This window comes from Oryza brachyantha, chromosome 1 (assembly GCF_000231095.2).
Source record: "Oryza brachyantha chromosome 1, ObraRS2, whole genome shotgun sequence".
Lineage (NCBI taxonomy): Eukaryota > Viridiplantae > Streptophyta > Magnoliopsida > Poales > Poaceae > Oryza > Oryza brachyantha.
Genome location: NC_023163.2, coordinates 547,275 through 571,182, shown reverse-complemented (window position 1 = coordinate 571,182; position 23,908 = coordinate 547,275). Strand labels below are relative to the sequence as shown.

The 23,908-nt window shown below is 41.5% G+C and overlaps 4 protein-coding genes across 4 annotated transcripts; 2 read left to right on the top strand and 2 right to left on the bottom strand.

Annotated features, from left to right (window-relative positions):
* Positions 1-182: 182 nt before the first annotated feature.
* Positions 183-1,134, top strand: LOC102712757. The gene has a single exon (XM_006643603.3). The coding sequence runs from the start codon at positions 232-234 to the stop codon at positions 745-747; it is 516 nt and encodes a 171-aa protein (XP_006643666.2). The 5' UTR covers positions 183-231; the 3' UTR covers positions 748-1,134.
* An 864-nt stretch (positions 1,135-1,998) lies between these two features.
* On the bottom strand, positions 1,999-4,508 carry LOC102712475 (protein MOTHER of FT and TFL1 homolog 2). The gene is made up of 4 exons (XM_015841092.2): positions 4,314-4,508; positions 4,088-4,149; positions 3,821-3,861; positions 1,999-2,225 (listed from the first exon to the last, which is right to left on the bottom strand). Exons 1-4 carry the CDS (start codon positions 4,506-4,508, stop codon positions 1,999-2,001), a joined length of 525 nt encoding a protein of 174 aa, XP_015696578.2.
* Positions 4,509-11,147: 6,639 nt separating this feature from the next.
* LOC102712202 (transcription factor bHLH81-like) lies at positions 11,148-12,851 on the top strand. The gene is made up of 5 exons (XM_006643601.1): positions 11,148-11,600; positions 11,738-11,863; positions 11,988-12,053; positions 12,175-12,240; positions 12,372-12,851. The coding sequence occupies exons 1-5, from the start codon at positions 11,148-11,150 to the stop codon at positions 12,480-12,482; spliced, it is 822 nt and encodes a 273-aa protein (XP_006643664.1). The 3' UTR covers positions 12,483-12,851.
* A 7,481-nt stretch (positions 12,852-20,332) lies between these two features.
* On the bottom strand, positions 20,333-22,338 carry LOC102711920. The gene is made up of 4 exons (XM_006643600.3): positions 21,694-22,338; positions 21,316-21,434; positions 21,081-21,206; positions 20,333-20,723 (listed from the first exon to the last, which is right to left on the bottom strand). Exons 1-4 carry the CDS (start codon positions 21,907-21,909, stop codon positions 20,633-20,635), a joined length of 552 nt encoding a protein of 183 aa, XP_006643663.1. The 5' UTR covers positions 21,910-22,338; the 3' UTR covers positions 20,333-20,632.
* Positions 22,339-23,908: the final 1,570 nt, after the last annotated feature.

Sequence of the window (23,908 nt, the reverse complement as noted above, 5' to 3'; positions counted from 1 at the left end):
ACCAGATAGCCACGTGGCGTGTCACTGTTGGGTGCGCGTGCAGCCAAGACCGCTCGACTTGACCGCTAGTCTCCGGCGACGACTTAGATCCCGGTCAACGTGCAGTGTCTTGCACGGCGGCGATTTCCAGTGCGCTTATTGACTAGTAGTAGCTCGTCAGTCCTACAGCACTGGCGGCTAGCTGAGCAAGAGCAAATTTATCTTGCTCGTGAGCTTGATACAGCAGCGGCCATGGCGAGGGCAATCCTAATCCAGCTACACTCCGACCAAACCGCGCCTGATCTCCTCGTGATCGTCGCCGCTGCCGCCGTCGCGTTGTTCGTCGTGTCGCTCTGCACGAGCAGCCAGCACGCCAAGGTGTGGAAGCCGCAGCAGAGCGGGTCGTCGCCGCCGCTGAAGGCGGAGGAAGCCGCAGGCGGCGGAGGCAGCCGGAAGCCGCAGCTGCTCGCCACCCTCAGTGGCATCGGCGGCAAGGCGGCGGCCGTGGCCAAGATGGTGTCGTGGAACAGGCGGGCGCGGCCGGGATGCAGCAGCGACGACGACGAGGAGGTGGATGAGATGAGATCCGCCGCCGCCGTGGCGGTGGAGGAGGAGGAGGAGGCTCTGTGGAGGAAGACGATCATCATGGGCGACAAGTGCCGGCCGCTCCAGTTCTCCGGACACATCACCTACGACTCCGACGGCAACCAGCTGCCGGCGGCGACCATCAAGAAAGGCGGCGCAGCCGATGCCTCCAATAGTATTTAGTATAACTGGTTATGTTATAGGTCCATGGATTGGAGATCGATCGAGAGAGGGAGAAAAATGTTGTAAATGGAGTGATGTGCACAATGACAATGTGCTAGCTAGAGAGGAACATGGGTAAGCAGCCAACCTATTTCTCTAGAGAAAATAAAATAAAATAAAATCACTAGTGATTACAACTATATGTCTCAGTTGCATATGATACGCGTAGACATGTACTCCGTAGTGGTAGAGTATATAAATTCGACGTACAGCAACATATCGATCGTCAAGGACTAAACGGTCAGTTGGGTTTGGTAGCTGCTGGATTTGCGGACGAGCTCAGGCCGGCGGTGGGCAAGGAGAATTGGGCCCAACCCAATACGGACGTTTATCAACAGCACTCTCCGTCTCCGAGCCTTCCTTGATTTTCGTTTTTTTTTTCGAATCCAAATGGCATATTTGTAAATCAAAAAATAACTTATTAATAAAATTTATATACGTGTGTTTTTAGTGATTAAAGGTGTAGATCGAAAAATAAGCTATGATGAAAACTACCAAAATCAAATATAAATTTAAGTTTAAAATTTTAAATTTTGATTTATAGACATCAGCATAATCAAAAAAGATTCGAGGGACGGTACGTATATGATATCGACGACGACATCGCCGTAATTAAGGGCATATATGGCTAGCTAGCTACTGCATGCCAGTTCAGTTGATATATATGAACGTACGTAGCGATCGAACAGATATATATATATATATATATATATATATATCAGCAAGCCAAAAAAAAACACGTATTGGTAGCTATTCCACAGTATATATATAGTACATAGAATGCAGTGTCTCCATCCAATTAAACCACACGGGTATAGAGCAGAGAAGGTAATACTAGTAAGTAGGTACGTACGACGCACATTCCGCGTACGTAGATTATACGTATAGATATAGGTTTCGGAGTTCTTCAGTTGAGCTTGCAAGCTTATTCAAGTAACTTAACCGATGGATCGATGAGCCGGCCGGCCTGCCGGAACGGACTGATCGATCGAGAAGGAGGCCGTACGTAATATATAGCTAGCAAGCATTCGTACGTACGTGTATACATACATACATATATATATATATATATATATATATAGAAAGTACTGGCTGGCTGGTATAACGCACGCACGCACGTACGTACGTATATGGGCGGATGCGTAGGTACGTGTACGCATGATCGGATATATGGATGGAGAAAATTAGATAGATACGTCGGGAGGGGTATAGCTAGCGGCGGCGGTTGGCGGGCTCCCTCTGGGAGTTGAAGTAGACGACGGCGGTGGGGAGGCCGAGCTGGTGGTGCGCCGCGAAGGCCCTCGTGTTGAAGTTGGCCCTCCCCGCCGGCGGCATCATGGCGCCGTCCACGAACCTCGCCTTCTGCTCGAACAGCACCAGCACGTACCGATGGATCCCCACCGGCGGCCGAGGCCCCATGTACTCCACCATCGCTTCCCCTGCATGCCCATCCATCCATCCATTCCATAATCACATCTTCATCATCATCATCATCATTATCATATCTATGTTTATTAATCTTCCTGTCCTAAGATATCTCTGCTTATAAATTAATGGAATAGTTAGTTAGTGATACTGCTAGTCAGTTGATAATTGCACAATTAGGTCCGTGTTTCATGACATAGTTACCAAAATTCTAAACTAGATAACCGAGCCAAATGAGTTCCATGGAGATAAAACTTCACTCTTATCTTATAAAACTACATCATTTAATAACTCTGTCAAGTCAGCAATTTTACTGATATGACACCTATATTTAATACCCATATAAAACATATATTGAGACTAAAACATGTACTGAGACCTTAAACCTCGGCAAACTACTAAAGTACTACTAGCCGCCAGAAGATGAGTGCGAGTATATGCTGCGTTGTGTGCATGCATGCGCACACGTGTCGCGCCACCTAAGACAACGCTGGGTTGTGCATGGCTGGACATCGCCGCTGCCCGGACACGTGTGGTGATCCCCTGCTTCACATGTGTGCAGACAGGGTGGCGTTCTACTGACGCAGGCAGGCTGGCATGCACGCCATCTCACCTCACACCTACGTGAGAGTCTGTGCCATGCAACACATGTATGCAACGAATACAGCTGCGTGCGTCAATGCGCCGCAGCAGAATGAAGAAGGTGTATATGGCACGACGTTATCTATCCTCTTATTTCTATGCATACGTCTAGGTATATGTAATTATCTTATATATATATATATATATATATATATATATATATATATATGAGATATGAAATAATACTTTTTAAAGTGTGCTGTTATATGTATATAGTATTAATTTAGGGTACATATATATGGGCAGGTTACGATCGATGCATGCGTCATGCGTGCACTGGGAATGTGTAACGCTAACATTTGGTGCCAGAGTGTAATGGTTGCGTAATATCATATCGAAGATGCATTGCACCTAGTCATGACATGTTGTTATACAAGATCTCTCGCAAAAATAGAGCGTCTAGACAAATATTCATACGTATGCATAGGCATGTATGTATGATTGCGTTAGTACCTTTTTTTTTTAAGCAAGCCTAATTATAGATCCACACACACGTGCATGTGTGTGGGCGCCTAACACCAGCCTAAAAATATTTTAATACTCTCCGTTTCTGTTTATTTGACATTGGTTAGCTCATTTTTAAGCTAACCAACGACAAATATAAAAGAATGGAGGGAGTTATTCCATTTAGAAATATAATGTTTCCTAACTGACGGTTACGAATTAATAATATAATTAATCAGCATTTATCTAATAAGGAAAATATCTAGAAATAGCTGTATTTGATCCCGGGTAAGAACACTATTACAGTAGATTATTGCTGAGATAGATGAACTCTAGTTAGTTCTTCCAACAACTGAAAGCAGGCATACAAACAGGAGGAATATGTGTACCTACGATAGATCTCATGCATATATATATGGCATATATATGATATATGCATATGCATGAAAATTGAGTTGTAAAAAGGGGCCGGATTGGATGATGACACAACTGATTAATACTGATAATTGATTGATGAACTCACCTTTAAAGGCATCCGTTCCCCCCGGTATATTAACCACGATCCTTCAATTCATGCCAAAACAAGACAAGTCGTTGAAGATTTAGTAAGAGAGAGCTACTACTAGCTAGCAAGCATCGTTCATATATGTATGAATATGATATATGAAAGCATGGAGCTAGATTAAATGGAGATCTGTAGCTAGCAATGATTGCATACATGCATATAGAGAGAGAGAGAGAGATGCAAATGTGTATGGAGAATTGACACTAGCTTGGTGGTACTACGTACCAGTGGAGGTACTCCCTCATGGATGGGTCGCTAGGGCTAGGCGCGTCCGGGTCCGTCATGATCTGCATATATATATATGCATATGCGTGCAGGTTCATTCGATCGAGATATATATATATATATATATATATATATATATATATATATACTGGTTTGCATGGTTCGTACGTGCAACAATATTCGATCCCTGATATACATACAGATCGATTAACGTACGCGCGCGTACCAGGGTGTAGAGGTGGTTGCGGCGGCCGGAGATGCGGACGAGGGGCGGGTCCCCGGCGGCGGAAGGCCTGACGAGGCAGCCGTTGCTGATGTCCCTGTCGCCGTAGGCGGCGGTCATGGAGATGGAAGGCACGAACAGGTCCACCACCTCGCCGATCACCCTCCCCACCACCAGCGGATCCACGAAACGGGCCATCTCTCCTCGACCTCTAGATCTCTCTCAATTTGCAGCTACGTACGTACCAGCGACCGGCACGCACTCCACTTAGTTATGCAGGCTAGATATTATTCCGGCCGGCGTCTCGATCGATCTCACCTGACGACGTGCACGCGCTCGCTCGCTCTCTACTTCTTAAGTTAATTCTACTACGTACTATAGCAGCAGGCCGGTAGACGAAGCACGCACAGGCACAGCTACGTCTACGGCTATGGCTTTAGCCTCGTCATGCATGGGACTTGGACTCTTGGCTGCATGCGTTGGGAGACACGACACGTGGCTGCAGGATAGGGTGCCTACAAGCGGCGTGTGCGCGCGCCCTGTGTACGTATATCGATCCATCTGGGGTAGGGTGCCTCACTCTCCATATGTCCCTTGGATTAGCACACAGAAATAATATGATCAACACTACTCGATCGATCGAAGCTAGCTGAATGCAGTGGTGCCTAGCTACCTAGCTAGCTATAGCCTGGCCTGCTGAATAATTCCATCCATCAGCTTCCTTCACATACTGCATGTCGGCATGTACTCCAAACTATATTGCATCTCTTATTTATATATATATATATATATATATATATATATATATATATATATATATAGTGTTGGTAGAAAAAAAATACAAAATCTAACAAATGTCATTGACTAACCCTTAATTCTAAAAAATACCATTAACAAAATATCATCATACAAATAAATTTATTTAAGAAATGCAGTCATCGTGTTATGGTTCTATTAGCATTTCTCCATTACGTGCTATAGTATGAACAATGTATTTAACGGTAGAAAGGATAGTACCCTAACAATAATGGTATTTCTCGAACAAAATCGTTTATACAATGTATTTCATAGAACTCATACTCATTAATGTTATTTTTTAAGATTTAGACATTTGTCAATGATATTTTTTAAATTGTCTCAAAAAATAGAAAATACTAAACTATATATATAACTAGGCACTATATCTCTACTTCTTAAAAATGGAGCTATCATTCACTCCTCCCCACGTCATGCAAAGCTATAAGCTATATGTATATGATTTGTGGTATTTAAAAAACTCTCACAGACTAGACTAGAATGTGATCAAATCTCGTGATAAATGACATATTTTTTTTATCAGAGAAAGTAAGTGCATGCTCATCGATGGAGCGCTCTTTGGGCGACCCAGGAGGCGGCTCTGGATCGATCGATCATGCATGAGCCGAGCCTGTACATCCGACCACCGCCCTCTCTCAACCTAGCCGCCGCATAGCCTATAGCAGCCGCGTTACCTCGATCTTGCCATTCCCAGTCAGTCGGTGTCAGCTGGGCTTTTTTTATTTTTTAAATATTCAGATTAAATAATTTTATTATTAAACTTTGTTGGCAAATATTTTTCCGTATAAAACTTTTGACCACGCTACCTCATATGACGTGACAAAACAACACTATCACACAGAGTAGTTGGTATAACAGTATTGTCTTATCACTGTCTTAACACGCTAGTAATGGTGGCATGGCACCCTTGCAACACCGGTTTGCTTTGCGTAACAACTCTTTTTCTGCGTAGGAGCGGTGACGTGGGGAAAAAAAGATTCAGATAGTGCAAATATTGACCCTCAGGTATAATGATAAAATTATTTATTAAAAAAATAAAAAATCATTCAAGTACTCCATTTATCAACTCAACTTCTCAAACACTCAGGGGCAATTGTTTGGATTTTTGATGCAAACAAAAAATAAATTTGTGAATTTTTTATAAACGTATTCTTAGTGATCTGAAACATAATGCTGAAAAATAAAGTTCGGTGATAAAACTTTAAAATGAACTTTAAATTTAAGGTTAAAATTTCAAACTACGTACTTACTCTGCTGCATTCAGAGAATTTTTTTCTATATTAATTACACCGGTGCAAATTACACCTGCCCATTAATTATTTGCATGTGACTTATATAGCTGCAATTTTCTTTTTTCCAAATAAAAAAATGAAACACGGATTAGGATGGCATAAGTGTATGTACAAATATACAAGTATAAATCTGATCTATCACCAGAGGAAAAAAAATTAAAATCAAGCAATGAATAGTACCTGCACAGCATAATATAATATATTGTTTTTGTTTCTTAGTCTATATATCAAATCTAGAAATGCATGTTTGTGCAGTGAGTTATATCATGAAAATCTATGTACACTGAATCTTGTGAAATTTTTGCACAACTAGTTAAGGGGCCATATGTGTCGCCGTGCCGGAGTTGGCGATCTGGAGTGGAGAACGAGCCGCCGGCCGTCGCCGTTAGCCTTTTTCCGGCGAACAGTGGACGGCTTCGTGGGCCTTGGCGTACAGGCGCAGTCCGATGGATCGCGGGCTACGGGCTACGAGGCCTGGGCCGTGGCGTACAATATAAGCCGCGTGATTCATTAGCGTTTGCATGCGTGTATGCTGGCGGCATGCGGTTCCAATTAGGAGTTAGTCTAAGCCTTGTCTAAATTTATAAATTAATAAATGTATATAATCTATATTACTATAAAGATGAGTAGTGGTGGTGGGTGATGATAAATCTGTCACCTACCCCACCACCAACTCCCTTTCATTTTCTAAAAGAAAAGATAATTAAAACATATATATCAAACCATTTTTATTAACTCTACTTATTTACATGCTAATGATATTTTTTTAATAAAATTCCGTTGCAACGCACGGACAATATGCATATGTCTAGATTTATTAGCATCCATATAAATCTAGGCTACGGAGGGAGTACTTGCGACCAAAACTCTAGCTCAAAATTTTTTAACTCGAAGACAGAATATTTCAACTAAGAGATGATCATTAAGTCGTTCACTAGTTAATTAATTTGTAGCGTGTGCGCAAAGTAGCTCGACCCAATCCGATGCCGTACGTACGTGTATTCACATCACCTAGCGGCCGGCCGGCCAGTAACTGAGGAATTCTATCATTCTATCAAGGTACCGTATATATATCTTTCACCTTCAGATTATGAATGGGAACAACGTAACGTACTAAGTAAAGACGCGATGAGATTGTTACAGTTATATCATCGCGTACCCTTTATATCGCCCTAATATTTTCATTTCTGTTTAAGCAGGACTTTGATCGGATATATAGTGCATGCATGCCATAATTAATCATAATATTAATCCCGATCTGCTGCTGCCTGCCTGAAGCCAGAAAGAACTATGTATCCACATATCAACAAATTAAGGAATAATACAGGGATGCACTAGTTAGTTGTTACTAATTGTTTGCTTAAACCAGCCCAGCCCAGTATATGTGTATATACTCCCTCGTCCTTAAATGTCAATGTTTGACTTAGTTGACTTTTTTATACGCGTTTGACTATAATTATTAATTATTTTTATATCATTTTATTTATTGTTAAATATATTTTTTATGTGCATATATATATATATATATCTTTACATATTTTATAGAAAATTTTAAATAAAACAAATGGTTAAACATGTGTCAAAATATCAACGGTGTCAAATATTTAGCGACCGATGAGTATATATTATATAAATCAGTGTGGTAGACTAGTTGTAGTTAGTATGTCTTAGATTTATTCGAACTGCACGACTGCGTCGCACGTCCATCGTGAAGACTGAGTTGAACATATAACTAATAATTTATTTAAAGCGATTGCAGATAGCAAGCTACTCCTAATTAAGCGTAGTATTGAGCTCAGCTCTAGCTTATACTAACTCCGTCTCATATTATTTTTAGTTTTTAAATATAATGTTTTGACTCTTCGTCTTATTTGATTTTTTACGATTAAAATTTTTATTGTTACTATATAGTAAAACACAGATAGTATTTTATGCACGACTACTTTTTTTTAAAGTTTTTATATAAATTTTTCAAATAAGACGAATGGTCAAATGGTTAGACACAAAAATCGAAAAAAATAAAGTTATTATGAAATGGATGTAATAGCTAGCTACTTGGCCATGCCCATGTGAAGCTAGCTTTGAACTGCAACACTTCATTTACGGCCAATTATTTCTCGCCTTATATGCTTACTTTTTTTCAAACTATTAAACATCGTATTTTTAGAAAGTATAAGAAATTTATCATCTTATTTTTTATATAATAGATTTTTAACTTTATAATGTTTAATTTTATTATTTATTCTATTAAATAGCTATAAAGAAGTTGTTAGGAAACGACGAGCAAATAAACGATGAACGCAGTAGATCAATCACAGAAGACGCGAGATTTAACATGAAAAACCCTTCTAAAGCAGGAGGGAAAAAACTACGGGCGCCAGCGAGCAAAATATCTTCACTATTTCAAGATGAGGTTACAATCTCGTACGACGGTTTGCAAGAGGTACATATATGATGAAACCCTAAAATCTATAGAGTCCTTCCGGCCAGGGGCGGAGCTAGAAAACTAGTTTATCGGAGTCACCGGGGTCAGAATACACTAATCTTACTTAATTTTTAATATTATCTTAACTGTCTAAAACAATATAACAATGGATTTCATCAGAGGTCATTAGGGTTGGCTGACCCCAGCCATTGTACTGTAGCTCCACCCCTGCTTCTGGTGACGGGTCTCCACTTCGCTCCGTTAAAGTTAGGTCCTTCTACTATGGATTTGGACCATAGTTCAAAGGAAGTCAGATAAAAAAACCCAAATATACTCCATACCAGTGGCTACTATACGTACTGCTGGTGGCTATATAGGTACGTATATATGTAGAGACCGAGCAGTGCAAAGGCTTAATTAATTAGCTAGAGCATCATTAATATATATATGCATGCATGGGTCGCAAATTAATGTCGTGGAAGCACGTCGTGGAATTGAAGCTGCAGATCGCACAAGGTGAGCATGCAAGGCTTAATCTGTACTATATACCTATACACATGCCAGACGTGCTTGTTCGTCCACTTTGTCGACTGATCACAGATATCACATCCATCGATCTACGAGTACAAATTACTAGTTAATTACTTACTATTATACTCCATTAATTTGCACGGCACACCGTTCACAAATTAAAATTAAATAAAGTAATACTGCATGTGCATTAGGCCTATCTTCCCAGCAAGTCCAGTACACATTCACTCTCCATTAATATAATTAATCTACTTCCATATATATGCGCATTTCTGGGCTTCTCAGATTAACTTAATTAGCAGGATAATTCTACTGTTCTATAGTCGGTTTATTTTGGGTAGAAATGGACTCGTCGTTAATTCTGGGAGGTGTTTTTGTTTAACCAGTTTTTGGTCCTGCGATATCGATTTGCGAAGCAGAGCAGCACTGTGCTGGATAGCTGAGGTGTGCTGAAACGTTCACGCCAAGAAAAGATTTGACACAATTATAATTCATCTTAGGCTCTTAGCCTGAGTTAATTCCCTCTTTTTACTGCTATCCTATTGATGTCTTGATCTAACTGGCATGATTATTTGCCTTAATCACCCAAACATATAATCCACTCTGTTCTCTGTATCTGAAGCCTGATGAATGGAACTGGAATTTATTATTATTATTATTATTCCTTTGAAGGAGGGAAAAGGCTTTGCTACTTATGTATTGATCGAGAAGAATTTGTACAATTTACATGGCACTGGAATTTAGCGCTATTGAAGGATGAGAAGAACCAGGTTACGTACAAAGCAGTTCAAAAAATTTTTGGCAAAACCTGCAACTGAAACAACCATGGAATATGGATGATCCTTTCCTATGACAAAAGGATGTTACTGTAGCAAAACTGAAAAATGTTCCCTCCCGATATTCTGATTCTCTGCCTTACAAAAAAAAAAGATATCCTGATTCTCTTACAAACTGAAAAATATGGTAACCTCTGGTACTATTTCAAAGATTACAAAAATAATAAATTTTATGTACTCTACAAAAGTACCTCGAGATATTTTAGTGTAAAATTTTGATACCTTCAATTATTTGGTACAAATAGGTACTATGTTTTACGCTAAAACAAATATGATACCTCAAGAACTTCTCTTATGGAAGATAAAATTGTCCCTATAAAAATATCTGCCACGTGGTGTATGTTTACAAAGGGTAAGGAGGGGAGGTTATTAAGCTTGTCACCTCCCCCAGACCCTTGATAAGCATCTGCTTAATTAATCACTCCTAGGCCCTTGCTAGCTAGCATGTCAAATATTGTAAACAAGCATCAACTTGCATTTCAATGCCATGTGAAGTGGGGATATGATACCCAAGGAGAGAGTGTCTGTGGACCTTGAGCTGGAACATGCATGTGATCGATCGAGTGACTTCATCTCTAGTTAATTACTTCTTATTATACTCCTACCTAGCTAACAAGTATTTATGACAGCATGCATATATAATTGCAGGTATTAATTCCGTTCATGGCCAGCTCAAAACCTCTCTAAACTATCACACAGTGTCTCCCAACTCATCTCCCTATATATAAGTAGCTAGCAGCTCAGGTAGCTAGTACCAAACCAAGAACAGAAACCCTAGCTAGCTTCACACTTCCTAAACATCTCATCACCATTAAGTCGACTGACTAATCTAGCTAGGTAGCTAGCTAGCTGTGTGTTGCATGCAAGCGTAAATTAAGTAGCTAGTTAGCTAGAAGATTAGCATCAATTAGCTTAGCTTAGCTAATAATTAAGCTAGATGATGGCAGCTCAGGCAAGCAGCAAGCGCGCCACGCTGCGGGAGCCACTACTCTACGACGACGACGAAGCATCCATGCCGCTCGAGCTCTTCGGCTACCACGGCGGCAGCGGCGACGCCGATTACTACTACAGCTGGTCGGGCTCCACCTCCAGCTCCAGCTCGTCGGTGCTCAGCTTCGACCAGGCTGCCACCGGCTGCGCCCGGCAGCTGGCTTTCCATTCCGGCGGCGACGATGAGTACTGCACCGCCATGTGGATGGACGCCGCCGCCGGCATGGTCGAGAACCCGTCAGTCGCCGGCAACTACTGCCATCGGGCGCAGCTCCACGGCGCCGCCAGCTTTGGACTCGCGAGCCCAGGCTCGTCGGCTGACACCGGCCTGGATATCCATGACAGCAACGTCAGCAAGCCGCCGCCGGCAGCCAAGGCAGCTCAGAAGCGCTCATGCCCGGTAATATGTCATGCAAAAAAGCCGTCACTTTTCACAAATATTACACCAACCAGTCATGAATTTCGAGTGAAAAGTATTAGGCCATTCAAGATCAAACCAATATTGATTGTTTTGAGTTCATGCATATATACATGCAGGGTGGCGAGGCGAGAGCGGCGGGGAAGAAGCAGTGCAGGAAAGGGAGCAAGGCCAGCAAGGCTGCTTCTGCTCCTGCTCCTGCAACTCCTACCAACAAAGATCACCCTCAGAGCGCAGCTGCAAAGGTACGAATCATTACTTAATTACTTATTTTCTGATCTGTTCTTGCAATTGTTTAGATCAAACTTGATTAGTATTATTCAAGGGTGTATAGTACTCAATTAATCTTGCTATGTTATGCATGTGTAGGTGAGAAGAGAGCGGATCAGTGAGAGGCTCAAAGTTCTTCAGGATCTGGTGCCCAATGGCACGAAGGTAGTACATATCATCCTATATTTATCATCAGTATAATTCCTCTTATTAAGTTAATTGCATGGTTCCTAGAGTTTTTTTTTTTTTGAATGATAACAACTATTCATGTTCGTGCCTGCCGCAGGTAGACTTGGTCACCATGCTAGAAAAGGCCATCAACTACGTCAAATTCCTCCAGCTACAAGTAAAGGTATTATTCATGCACTATGATAGTAATTTAGGAGTGTATATGTAGCTCTTTCAGTTCAGATATTATGTCTCATGCAAGTTTAGTGTGCAAGATTAATTGCCTGACCATAATCTGATTTTTGATCGATGCAGGTTTTGGCTACTGATGAGTTCTGGCCGGCACAAGGAGGAAAAGCACCAGAGCTCTCTCAAGTCAAGGACGCCTTGGACGCCATCCTATCTTCTCAGCATCCAAACAAATGATGCTGCTAGAATTATGCATCAAATTTCACAAGTCTAAAACTAAGTTTGATGTATGTATGATCTTTAGAACAGAGGCAATGTAACAGAGCTTCTGCTCTGAAAAGAAAAACTGGGAGTTGTTCTATTGGACTTCAGAGTTGAAAATCAGTCATCTTAGATGTTTTTATTTTCACTCTTTTTTTCCTAGATCAATTCTTTCTTGTTTTTGTTGCCAAAGTAATGTACTTCAGTCATCAGAGTTCCTTCACTTCATAGCAAGGATGTAGTGTAGGTATCAGCTAGAAAACAAAAATCTGAGCACTGCAAATTCGCTTGCTACTGTAAATTACACTGCAAATTCCAATAAATAAATAAATCTTAAATAGATGCAGTCAAATCCAAGAAGTGCTATTTATTTTCACTTGTACATCTTCATACTGTTTATGAACAACCAGGCATCACAGAACAGAAAATAAAAACAGAGAGAAAGCTCTAGACATTGCAGACGAGGGCCAACAAGAAGACGTGATTTATTTCTCTTTTTTTTTTAACTTTCTCACGGTCGTGGTGCAAGTAAAGTGATTTTTTTAATTAGAGCATAAGCATAGTATCACCCTAAATCGTGAATTGATGAACGGAACCTTCCTGAGACAGATCAAGGCTCTTAATAAATTTATCAGTTGGGCAGTCGGAGAAGCCTGAATGCATGAATGCATGATCGTGGAAATGTTATAATTTTCTCACGCAAAGATCGGCATTGACCTCTACCTGATCTGCACGAACTGATGAACCATGTAAACTAGCGGTGACTTAGGCCGTGTTTAGTTTCCAAAAACTTTTCCCAAAAACATCACATCGAATCTTTGAACGCTTAAATGAAGCATTAAATATACACAAACATTAAAACTAATTACACAGTTATAAGATATTTGAATCTTTGAGTCTAATTACGATATGATTAGCCATAAGTGCTATAGTAACCAACATGTGCTAATGACGGATTAATTAGACTCAAAAGATTCGTCTCACTGTTTCTAGGTGGAATCTGAAATTTGTTTTTTGATTCGTGTCCAAAAACCCCTTTTGACATTCGGTCATACATTTGACATGATCTTTTTGCCAAAAGTTTTTGCCAACTAAACATCACCTTAACTGAAGAAAGTGATAGTAAATTAGTAGCGGTTCCTGCAGAGCATGTATTCTGCTCACTGACAATTTTCTGCTACAACATTGATATAGCATGGCATCATCAGCTACTTGTGTTTTTTCTCCAAGTCAAACATTTGTGTAATGCAACTAGGGCTAATTTGGCAATTGGTGCGTGATTAGAGGAGCTCCAGGAGGAATCTGGCCAGACTTGGCTAATTCTAGGGTGTTCTTTAACAGATTATAATATATAGTATGTTTCTGATGTGTGTGCATGATCATCTTTGGCCAATCAGACGAAGAACTAACTGCACACCTTTCGAAAATATACTGAAAGTGTTAGGCTTTGTTTAGAGGCATTTAGAATATTAAATGGTAAATGACAAAAGTTTTGGTGGCAAAAGTTTTGGCATTACACTTTTGTAAGTTGGTGTCTAGAGACATGCAAAAGTTGTTATTTTTTGGCAAAAGTGAGAGGTGGTCCACGTCTCTATGCATTTTTTGGTGAAATTTGCTACTCTAGACTGCCAAATGTCAAATACAGTTGTCATTTTCTTATCCTAGTGTTTAGATCCATTTTGCCAAAAAATGCTTTAAAATAGCAAAACTTTGCCATTTTGAAGGATCTAAGGCCCTGTTTAGAAGCATTTGAAATGCCAAATAGCAAATGGCAAAAGTTTTGGTGGTAAAAGTTTTGGTATTGTATTTTTGCAAATTGGTGTTTAGAGACATGTAAAAGTTGTCATTTTTTTGGCAAAAGTGAGAGGTGGTCTGTGTCCCTATGCACTTTTTGGTGAAATTTGCTACTCTAGACTGTCAAATACCAAATATAAAGTTGTTATTTTCTTACCCTAATGTTTAGATCTATTTTGCCAAAAAATACTTCAAAATGGCAAAACTTTTGCCATTTTAAAGGATCTAAACAGGGCCTCAGTGCTCAATTCAATTGTTTTATGTGAAGTTTTATGCTAGGATTAGCACAAAGCAAATGTACAGGCCAAGGCGCCATTTTCTCTAGTTTTCTTGCAAATAAAACAAAAGCCGGTTTGAAAAATCAATAAAATTCTGGATAAAGAACGTCGTCTATTCTGAAAAAAAAAACAGTGAAGAATAGGTCATAAGAAACTGCAGGAGAAGCTGTCCTCTGAAAATTAATGCAGATACAAATGGTACATGCAAAGGCAAAGAAGGCATCATTTTCTCTAATTTTCTTGCAAATACCAACACAGAAGCGGGTCCGAGAAATAAATTAAATTCTAGATGAAGAACATCTTTTCAGGGAAAAAATTCAATGAAGAATGTGTCATAAAAACTGCAAGAGAAGCTATCCTCTGAAAACTTGGGCCGTCATCAATGAGATAAACTCTAATGATGATACTTAAACTTTACCTGTCCAACACATTGCATGATGCATGAATCATGATCAGATGTTTGACATGTGGTACTGACTGTCATTTACATCTTCATTGAATCATTGTCACGAGATAATCGGCAAGAATACAATAAACAATCAAGTTGAAATGCTACTAATCTCTAAATAACAATGGGAATGAGAGAGGGGCAGCGTCATGCTAATAGTCGGTGGCTAGAACACATAAACAGTTTTGCTTGACATAAAAGAGAGAAGGAAAAATTAGTGTGTGGTCCTAAGATCTACAAGTTTCTTGGTAGTATCAGTCGTGCAATGCTTGGAGTCTCATCAGAAGTTTGCATCATGTGACAACTCCATTAATTTAGTTGTTTGACAATGGGACGCAATGCAATTCATTGTAGAAGTCAAACAAATCACAGGATGTGGATACCTATGTGTGCTTTGTTTCCACATCAATAAACAATAACGGATGCCATTGCCATTTTAATTTGTGGTTTTAGAATCGTCGATGTTTCCCAGGGAAAAAAAATATAAATCATCTGATGCTTCAAGCATTTGTAAATGATGACCATGAAGTTTGAAGTATTACGAAGGCAAAATATAACTGATGAACCAGGCTTGTTCTTGATGATATACCTATCTAGAATTTATAGTAGCTAACAACTATTAAGCCATGCTAATTGAAAACATATCAAAATATTTATTTTGGCAATTTGGTGCTTGTGAAGGTTTTATACCAACCTGTTGTGTATTTGCTGAATCCGGAAGGCAACAGGAAACATGGGGTGCAATTCTGTGAGCACAGCATCCTGTCCTTTGAGGTCACATTCCAGCAGAATATAATCTACAGATTCTTATTCTCAATTCTTAGCTTCATTCCCATGTGACTTTTGAGTACACATCTTAAATTAAAACTGCGTATGACTACAGATTCATGGCATCACATGTCATTAAAATTTGGATTCAACTAAACCAAGGACGTGGGAAGCATTACCTGCGTCGCAAACTTCAAGTTGCTTTCACTTCCATCTGAAACAGAAAATAGACAAGAAAATCACAGGGATTTAATGCACGTACTGTGAAGATGCCCATCTATTATTTTCTTCCTTCTTTCTTCTATTGAATTCAGATGCCCATGAACCCATCTTTTTCTGTGGCAGAAGCCAACAGAGTAGCAAGGTAAATGATCTGACAAATAAATTACATATCAATCTTACCATTGATATATATTGCTCTCGTTTCGCCACCTACGGAAGTACCAACACAACAACACCACAACATTAAAAAATAAAATTAAAAAAAAAAACCCTGCCCGGAGGCACCTTCAGAAGAAACAAACATGAAGTGCGGTGTTGCTTCTGATTGCCTTCAGTTCTTAAATTCATTATGTCATGATTCTAACACATGCTGCTTGTCATAATTTTCACTATGGGGTTTTGTCAGAGACCACTAAAAACATCAACAGAAAGACAATGAAAACATCAACACATAACTAATCTAGACTCTGAGTTTATGGCCATATATTCATGAAAACTCAGGAGCATCTACAGCATCAGGAGCAACAGCAGATTCGATCAGTCTCTTGAAATCAATGATGGTGGATTGAAAATTGAACTGATACCCGCTCTGCATCCATGATTTTACGCACATTGTAGCTTGAATGCTACTAAGAGGAAGGCAGTAATGCTGCTTGCGCATGCTGTCACCTTTGCTCGTGAATAACTCTTCAGGGTCTAATGATGTCCCTTGGATTGCTAGAAAATCACGAGCCATCAAGGAGAGCCGTGGGTAACGAGAAGAGTGACCCTTCCACCATTCAAGAGCATCAGTGGAAATTGGTGCAGGGGGCTCAGCGAGATACTGAGAAAGCTCATCGGCAGCAGTGATCATATTCACGCGACGGCGCTTACGAACAATCTCTTCAGCAAAGGAAAATGCATCACCACCGTCAGTTGTATCTTGGGTGCTGTAACCATTCCCAACAGCTTCAAAGGTGCTACTGTAGTCCCTGATAAATTGGTTCCTTGCATCCTCCAAGTTGCTAGTGGAGTTAAGGGCTTCAGGGATAAGCTCTCCTTTGATTCTTGGATCAAGAATTGCAGCCGTGAACGTGTAGATGTTGTAAGCTTGAGATGCAAAGTTATGAGCCGTCTCAGACATGTCACCGGCAATTTTCTTGAGCCATTCATGACGGGTGCTGTCATGGCAGACATTGATCAATTCAATAACATGGTCCATGAAGAAGAACACCAGCCCAACCGTTGGTATTTTGCAAGTACAAAGGTTAGTAGTAGTTTTGTAGAACGGTTCAAGGAACGAGTGCAATGAGTTGACGGCTGACTTCTCTGTGGAACTCAGAACCCAGTCCCTTGGTCCAAATATCCCTTCAAACTTCTTCATGGTGTTATCCATTGCATTAGGGGCCTAGATGGAAAGAAAGTTTTGTTTTATTAAAAATGTAAAGTAAAACTATAGACCATGATGGAAAATGAAATAAAGAGTATGAACTGTATGGTACCTTCTTTACCACATCAAGCATATTGTAATCACCACTCCAATTTGATGAATGGTCGAATGGGAGTTTCCACGAACCTTCTTGATAAACTTCAGTCCAATGCTTAAAATCTTCCATCATCTCCTGGTTTGAATTGGTCTCAAGAATAAATTCACGGATCTTGGACAGTAATGGTCTTACATTTTCCAGGCCATCTTTTATGATAATCTTCAGTGTCCGAGCAGCACAGGGGATGTAACAGAAGGGAAGTTTACGGGACTCAAGCTCTTGCCTGAGTTCATGACAAGCATGGCTTGCATGTTGGCTGTTATTATGAGTGCAAGCAAGGATTTTTGAATCAATGTTAAACTCATGCAAGACATTCATTAGAACTTGCAGAATCTCAGGGCCAGTGCATGGGTATGGGATACGGCGGACATCAAGCAGAACTTTCTGCAAGGCCCAGCCTTCATCAATCCAGTAGCACTTCACGGACAAGTACACAATCTGCTCGTAAGAAGTCCAAAAGTCAAGAGTAATGGAGAGCCGAGAGCTGACGCATTGCAGAGATGCCTTAATATTCTCCTTCATGCTTCTGAACACTTGAAGGAGAACCTCATGAGCCTTTTCTTTTTGCCAAAGCTGGACAGGGGGGTTCAAGTACTTGCAACTGTCGATAAGCATACTGTCTTCAAGGGTGGAAGGTGGAAGGGAGGAGCTGATAAGCCACCTCAGAAGTAACCAGTTGACATGGTCAATATCAATTGCTGATTTCGCTTTAGGTTGAGGATGAACTTTAGCTAGAGTTTGAGGCTGAGATTGAACTTGGGGTTGAGGTTGAACTTGGGGCAGTGATTGAGCTTGTGATCGAGTTCGGGCTATGGATTGAGATTTTTTGCCTCGAGAAAACATGCTGCTAATTGTATTAGATTGAGCTGTATCACCCTCAGAAAGTTGGCAATAACCAGGGTGGCGGTTATTAAGATGTTTCCCTAGATTTCCTGCACACAAGCATTCTCTAAGATTAGTGAGTGTGGTGTTCAGTCTTCAGATTTCTTTAAGACCATTTTCTACCGTTGTGGACATGTGTCATCAGAAAAGGTTGAATCATTTTGGAGATAAATTGTGCAACAGAAAATCTAAGAAATGTCATTGACAAACGGCTAAGACTACTAAATGCTATCGACGAGTTCGAGTTCTACGAAATATCATTGTAAACGACTTTGTCTAAGAAATGTCATAGTCATTAGGGTTCCGTCTATCTTGCGCCGCTAAATACACTGTTCATCTTATAACACTTGACAGAGGATTGCTGACGAAACCCTAACGACGATAACATTTCTTAGACAAAGTTGATGTTTATGATAGCATTTTGAAGAACTCGCACACGTCGATGGCATTTCTTAGAATTAGGAGTTTGTTAATGGAATTTCTATAGATTTTCTCATTGTGCAAAATACCCTTTGCTTCTGTTAATTGTTTAATTTGTTACAGCAACGGAGTATAAGGGTATAATAAAATCGTTTCCATTTGATGGGGGCGTGATGAGCATATGTATACCAGTGGCAGTGGTCATGCAGTAGCTCTTCTTGCAGAGCTTGCAGACACGGGACTTCCCATCGGGGGCAGTGTCGAAGAACTGGAGGTAGAGGGACTTCATGGTCTTCTTCTTGGGCTTGCCAGAGGAAGTGGGCGCCATCCCGGACAGCGCGTCGGCGTCGGCGGCGGGCGGCTCTACGCTGGGCAAGAGAGTCATATCAGTGAGAGTCGCGTTCCCCATACCGATCTGTGGCAAGAAAGCGTCAGCGACTCAGCACGACAGCAAACATCAAATCCAATCTGACGGGAGCGAGCAGAGCAGCCGATTGCACATGATGCAATCTTTGACAGGTGGGAGAGCAGATCAATGAGCATTTGATTCTTTCGCTCAACTAACGCTGTGATTGTTTCGTTCCAGTGCGAAAAAGAAGTGAAATTTTCAGGTCAAAGGTTATAATCGATCGAGTCCCGTTGAGTTGGTGGTCCTTGAGAGCGGCAGAAGAGCCGTGCAGCAGGCAGATCGGAGGAAGCAGCAGCAGCAGGAGGAGGAGAAGGAGAGGCTCGGGGAGGAGTAGTACCTTGGGTTGGGGAGCGAGCCGAAGGATGTCGCCGGAGAGAGAGCCGAGCCGGGGCAGCAGCGGCGGAGCCGAGCGAGGGAGGAGGCGCCGATGGAATCGAGCGAGCTAGGGTTGTCTTCCGACGATGAATCGAAGCGGCTCACGTCACGAGCCGGCTCGTCTCCGCACGCTGACTCCACTTCTACAACATTAGTGGGCTTGGTTGGACTGGGCTGCGCCGAATCGTTTAACTTTAGCTTTTCCTGTGCTTCCTCTTAATATTATTTTTTGAGTAAATTTCACGACACTATGAATACTTTGACCAAATTATCGCGAAGTTAAAATTTTAAGGAGTTGTATCACGAGATTACATGCTCCCTCCTAATTTAGAGGTAAAACCCCTAGCTTATTTTGTTATTAAATATGTATTCTGTGATTGAATTTGTCTTAAATATATAGTTTTTGCGATATTTTTGTAATTAAATCTGTAATTTTGTGATACACTGGTTGAAATATGTAGTTTTACATAATTTGATTTACTCGCTTTTTTACTGAAGATGCAAAATACTGTGATTAAATAAAGTGTTAACAGTAATTAGTGTTCGACTACATAAGAAGAGCAATGCCACCGACCTTGGCCTAGTATTCCATTTTCATCTCATCAAATAAGGTATTACTTTTTTTCTGATCTGAACCATTAACCATTCCCTTGCAGTACTCGCAGAGAAGAAGAAACAGGGAACATAAATGTAAAACTTTGACAGGTAAAAGAAAAACCATTTACTACATGTGTTTCTTGGTGTTTGTCATTTGACCACTATGGATCATCTCTGTACAAGTGCAACAAATGGATCAATACAAATATCCAATCCAAGTGAGGAAAAAGAATGGCCTCCCTTTTCCCTGCTTCACTCGATGTTTTCATGTCCTGATGTGTGTGTTTGTATAGTTATATGTACCCGGGCAACCAGCTCAATCAGAGTAATCTATCAGTTACTCGTATGATCGATCGATCGAATCAGTGAGCTAACTCGAACTGCAAATGTTGTCATGCACAGTGACTTCATTTTCTCTTCTTTGCCTTCGATCTTCTTCCCCATAGCAAGCCCAGCGGAAGAGTGAACATTGGGAACGGGATTTTAGGCGGCGGCACGCTGCAAAAATAAGGAAAATGATTGATCTTCCATCAACAACTGTAGCAAACAAGTACTAGCAATCAGAGATAAAGAGAGAGTATGTGTGTGTGCGTGTGTTCAGGCAATGGCAGAGCTCAACTGAACCACTAGAATGAACAGGAGTCCTAACTAATCCTTTTGGTTTTGGGTACAGTCTGAAACTCTGAATTCCGATAGGGTATGCAGGTTTTCTGAAAACTGTTCATCCCTGAGCTGAAAATCGTCAGGGTAGCCGAAAGGGGGAGACTGTGTTCTTGTGGCTCCTTTTGCAGTTAAGAATGTGATTGGAGATTGAGCAGATAGTTAACAAGTGGCAGTACGCTAATTAGAACTTACTGCAGATTGATGGTCTCGATTTGGGTGAGCTCGGCGTTGAAGGAGCCATGCCGTGCCGTGGCGTGCTGGCTGATGCACAGAACCCTGCACCCAAGCCTCCTCACTCGCTCATACGGGCTCGCCGACCTGACACCAACAAGATTTTTTTCACTCAGAATTTGACAGCAATTCGGTTCAGTCCAGTTCAGTTGAGGAATCAAGATGCAAGATACAATTTTGATGGGGTTACAGGTACCTGTAGAGGAAGCTCTTGTCGTGGAGGCCGACGACGAGCGTGGTGGCGCCGAGCTGGTTCACCGTCGCCACCACCGTATCCCCGACCTCCCCGTCCCTCACCACTATCTCCACCTTCGCCTGCATGCATTCCAATGATAACGCACACCACACCACCATTTCAGAAGAAGATTGACAAGAACCGGAGGAGGATGGCAGCATCCGGAAGATGATGATTGACAGACAGGAGCAACATACGCATCACTCTGACTGATTCTTTGTTTTGAGTTTTGAGTTTTGAGTTTGAGTGCTAGAGCCAACTACCAATGAATTAAATTCAGAGAGCGTCTGGATTGATTGATTGGTAGGGTTGAGTGGTTGATGCTGATTGGTTAATTACCTCCGCGATGCCGTTGCAGAGCTCCTTGAAGGCGAGGGCGAGCTGGAAGCCGCCGAGGCGGAGGCTTCGCCGGCGCCGGCGTGAGCGCGCCGGCGGGCAGACGTGCAGCAGCGTGATGCAGTCGCCGGAGCGGATGAAGTTGCGGACGGCCCACTGCAGCGCGGCGCGGGCGGCGGCCACGTCCTCCACCACCACCACCACCCTCTGGCTCTCCATCGCACCCACACGCTACCTCTACCTACCTAGCTCGCCTCACTCTAGGAGATTATCCATACCATCAAGAACTCGCCATGAAAGCTAGCTAGCTAGCTAGCTCTTCAAGAAGAAGAAGAAGAAGAAGCCTCCTCTCTTGAAAGTGACTCTCTCTCTCTCTCTCTCTTGCTCAGGTGAGAGATGAGCACACTGGTAATTAGTACGCACTTAACTAAAGAGCTGTGCTAAGCTACTGTGGTTGTGTACTTGTGTGTGGTGAGGGAGCTGATGCATGGAGGATTAGAGCAGAGAGGATAATCAACTTCAGCTGTAGCTAGATGGAGGAGTAAAGAAATGATGAGGTGGCCATGCCATGACGTACACATTGACATGGGAGGGACCATATGATATGAGGAGGAAATTGTTCAAGGGTCCCCCACCCCCCAACTCCATAGCTGTTCCTCTCAACATGTTCATCCTTCTCCTCCTCTTCTCCCTAACAACTACCATTCAATTGAGAATGGATTTGGGTATCCCTAATGGCATGCTCACTGTTTAATCATGTCATCACTCAGACCATGCGTGTATATGTCATTTGTGGCATTAGCTAGCTGCTTTATCTCTAGGCGTGCATACAAACATGGCTCTTGTTTTGTTTGGTTTTGTCACGCGTTTGGAGGTTAGGAGTGGATTAGGGAATCTTGTTAATTAGCTCATCTTAACAAATTTCCTATCAAATACAAACGGATCGATTGCGACGTGTCCTAGCTACCTGCTGCTTATACATATGAGCATTAGTTTTAGTTCACAACGAGACGAGCTAGCTGGAGAAGAAATGGTGAGGGTTTATGGTCGCACGCGTGAGATGACACCGGCCGGCGGGGTGCAGACCCCTCTAATTTCGTGTCTAATTCTCTTGTTAATCTCCCTCTTTTTGCAAGTGGAAGGACTTATGTCGTCGTCTTAGCAAGTGTAGCAGTTGATCGGTTTAATTAGGTGGAGCCGCTTTAAAAAAAATGTTTAGAGTGATGGCAGCGGATTGTGTCGTGCTACCGATTAGGGATCAGTAATTATTAGTGGCATCTAAATTATATATCTAAATGTTATTTATTAATTTTTTGGGGTTAGCTGGTCTACATTTGTTGAAGTGAGTATCATTGAGCCAAACGATATTGTTTGTGATGTAGGTGCCAACTCATGTATACCCATTAACATTGATTGAGAAGCTAATTAGCAGCAGCTCCTGTTGTTTAAAAAGAATTAGAACTATTATGTTGTGTGTGTGTGTTGAGATGCAAAAACAGTGGTTCCTCACGAAGCACGAAGCAAAGGCACGAGGGATACAACACTCAATATGTCGGAGGTAGGAACAAATTTAAAAGGGTACATGTGCTGTACGTGCAGCCTTTTGCTACGCTTGTTCTTAGTTTTGGTTGCAAGTGTTTTCTCTTCTTGGCTTGGCACGCGACACGCGAGTGCACCTAGTTTAATTTTTCTTTCTAGGGGCACCGTTTTCTGGGATCTCTAGCTTCCTTGAAAATTTTTCAGCCTTTTTACCTCAAGGAAAATAATGTCGTATCCTTTTCCCTTAAGGAAAATAATGCTGCTGATACATACAGTAATACAACACATGAAGTTTGTTGTACTTTTTATGAAAGGAGCATAGAAAGGAGAATGGTCACTGTGCATGGTGCTTTCTCGTGCCTAATGTGTGTGTTGACGATGCACGTGTGCGTGTGTTGCCTTCTTTCGGCATTGGCCGGTATGCAAGACAACGACCATCAGAGCCACCAACAGAAAAGAAAATTAAGAAAATAAGAACACCTTGAAGAAAAAAAAAAGAGGGATAATGAGGCACCGACGGAGGAAGGAAACCCCACTCCACTCCGGCTGCCGACCAGACCAGGCACACTGTCTGCTTGTACTCGCACTGTACTCTCTACAGAAACAAACCCTCCACCTTATCAATTTGAGATGCCTTCCAATCTATAGTATACTGTATACCCTCGCTTGCACAACTCTG

Bases quoted from the DNA above. Each gene is read 5' to 3' on its own strand.
- LOC102711920 (XM_006643600.3), bottom strand. From the start codon at position 21,909: ATGGAGAGCCAGAGGGTGGTGGTGGTGGTGGAGGACGTGGCCGCCGCC. The intron at 21,435-21,693 runs GTAATTAACCAA...GAATGCATGCAG, and splicing joins TCTGCAACGGCATCGCGGAG to GCGAAGGTGGAGATAGTGGT. The intron at 20,724-21,080 runs GTAAGTTCTAAT...TTATTTTTGCAG, and splicing joins ATCGAGACCATCAATCTGCA to CGTGCCGCCGCCTAAAATCC.
- LOC102712475 (XM_015841092.2), bottom strand. From the start codon at position 4,508: ATGGCCCGTTTCGTGGATCCGCTGGTGGTGGGGAGGGTGATCGGCGAG. The intron at 4,150-4,313 runs GTACGCGCGCGT...ATATATATGCAG, and splicing joins GCAACCACCTCTACACCCTG to ATCATGACGGACCCGGACGC. The intron at 2,226-3,820 runs GTGAGTTCATCA...ATGGGCATGCAG, and splicing joins GGGAACGGATGCCTTTAAAG to GGGAAGCGATGGTGGAGTAC.
- LOC102712757 (XM_006643603.3), top strand. From the start codon at position 232: ATGGCGAGGGCAATCCTAATCCAGCTACACTCCGACCAAACCGCGCCT.
- LOC102712202 (XM_006643601.1), top strand. From the start codon at position 11,148: ATGATGGCAGCTCAGGCAAGCAGCAAGCGCGCCACGCTGCGGGAGCCA. The intron at 12,054-12,174 runs GTAGTACATATC...TGCCTGCCGCAG, and splicing joins TGGTGCCCAATGGCACGAAG to GTAGACTTGGTCACCATGCT. The intron at 12,241-12,371 runs GTATTATTCATG...TGATCGATGCAG, and splicing joins TCCTCCAGCTACAAGTAAAG to GTTTTGGCTACTGATGAGTT.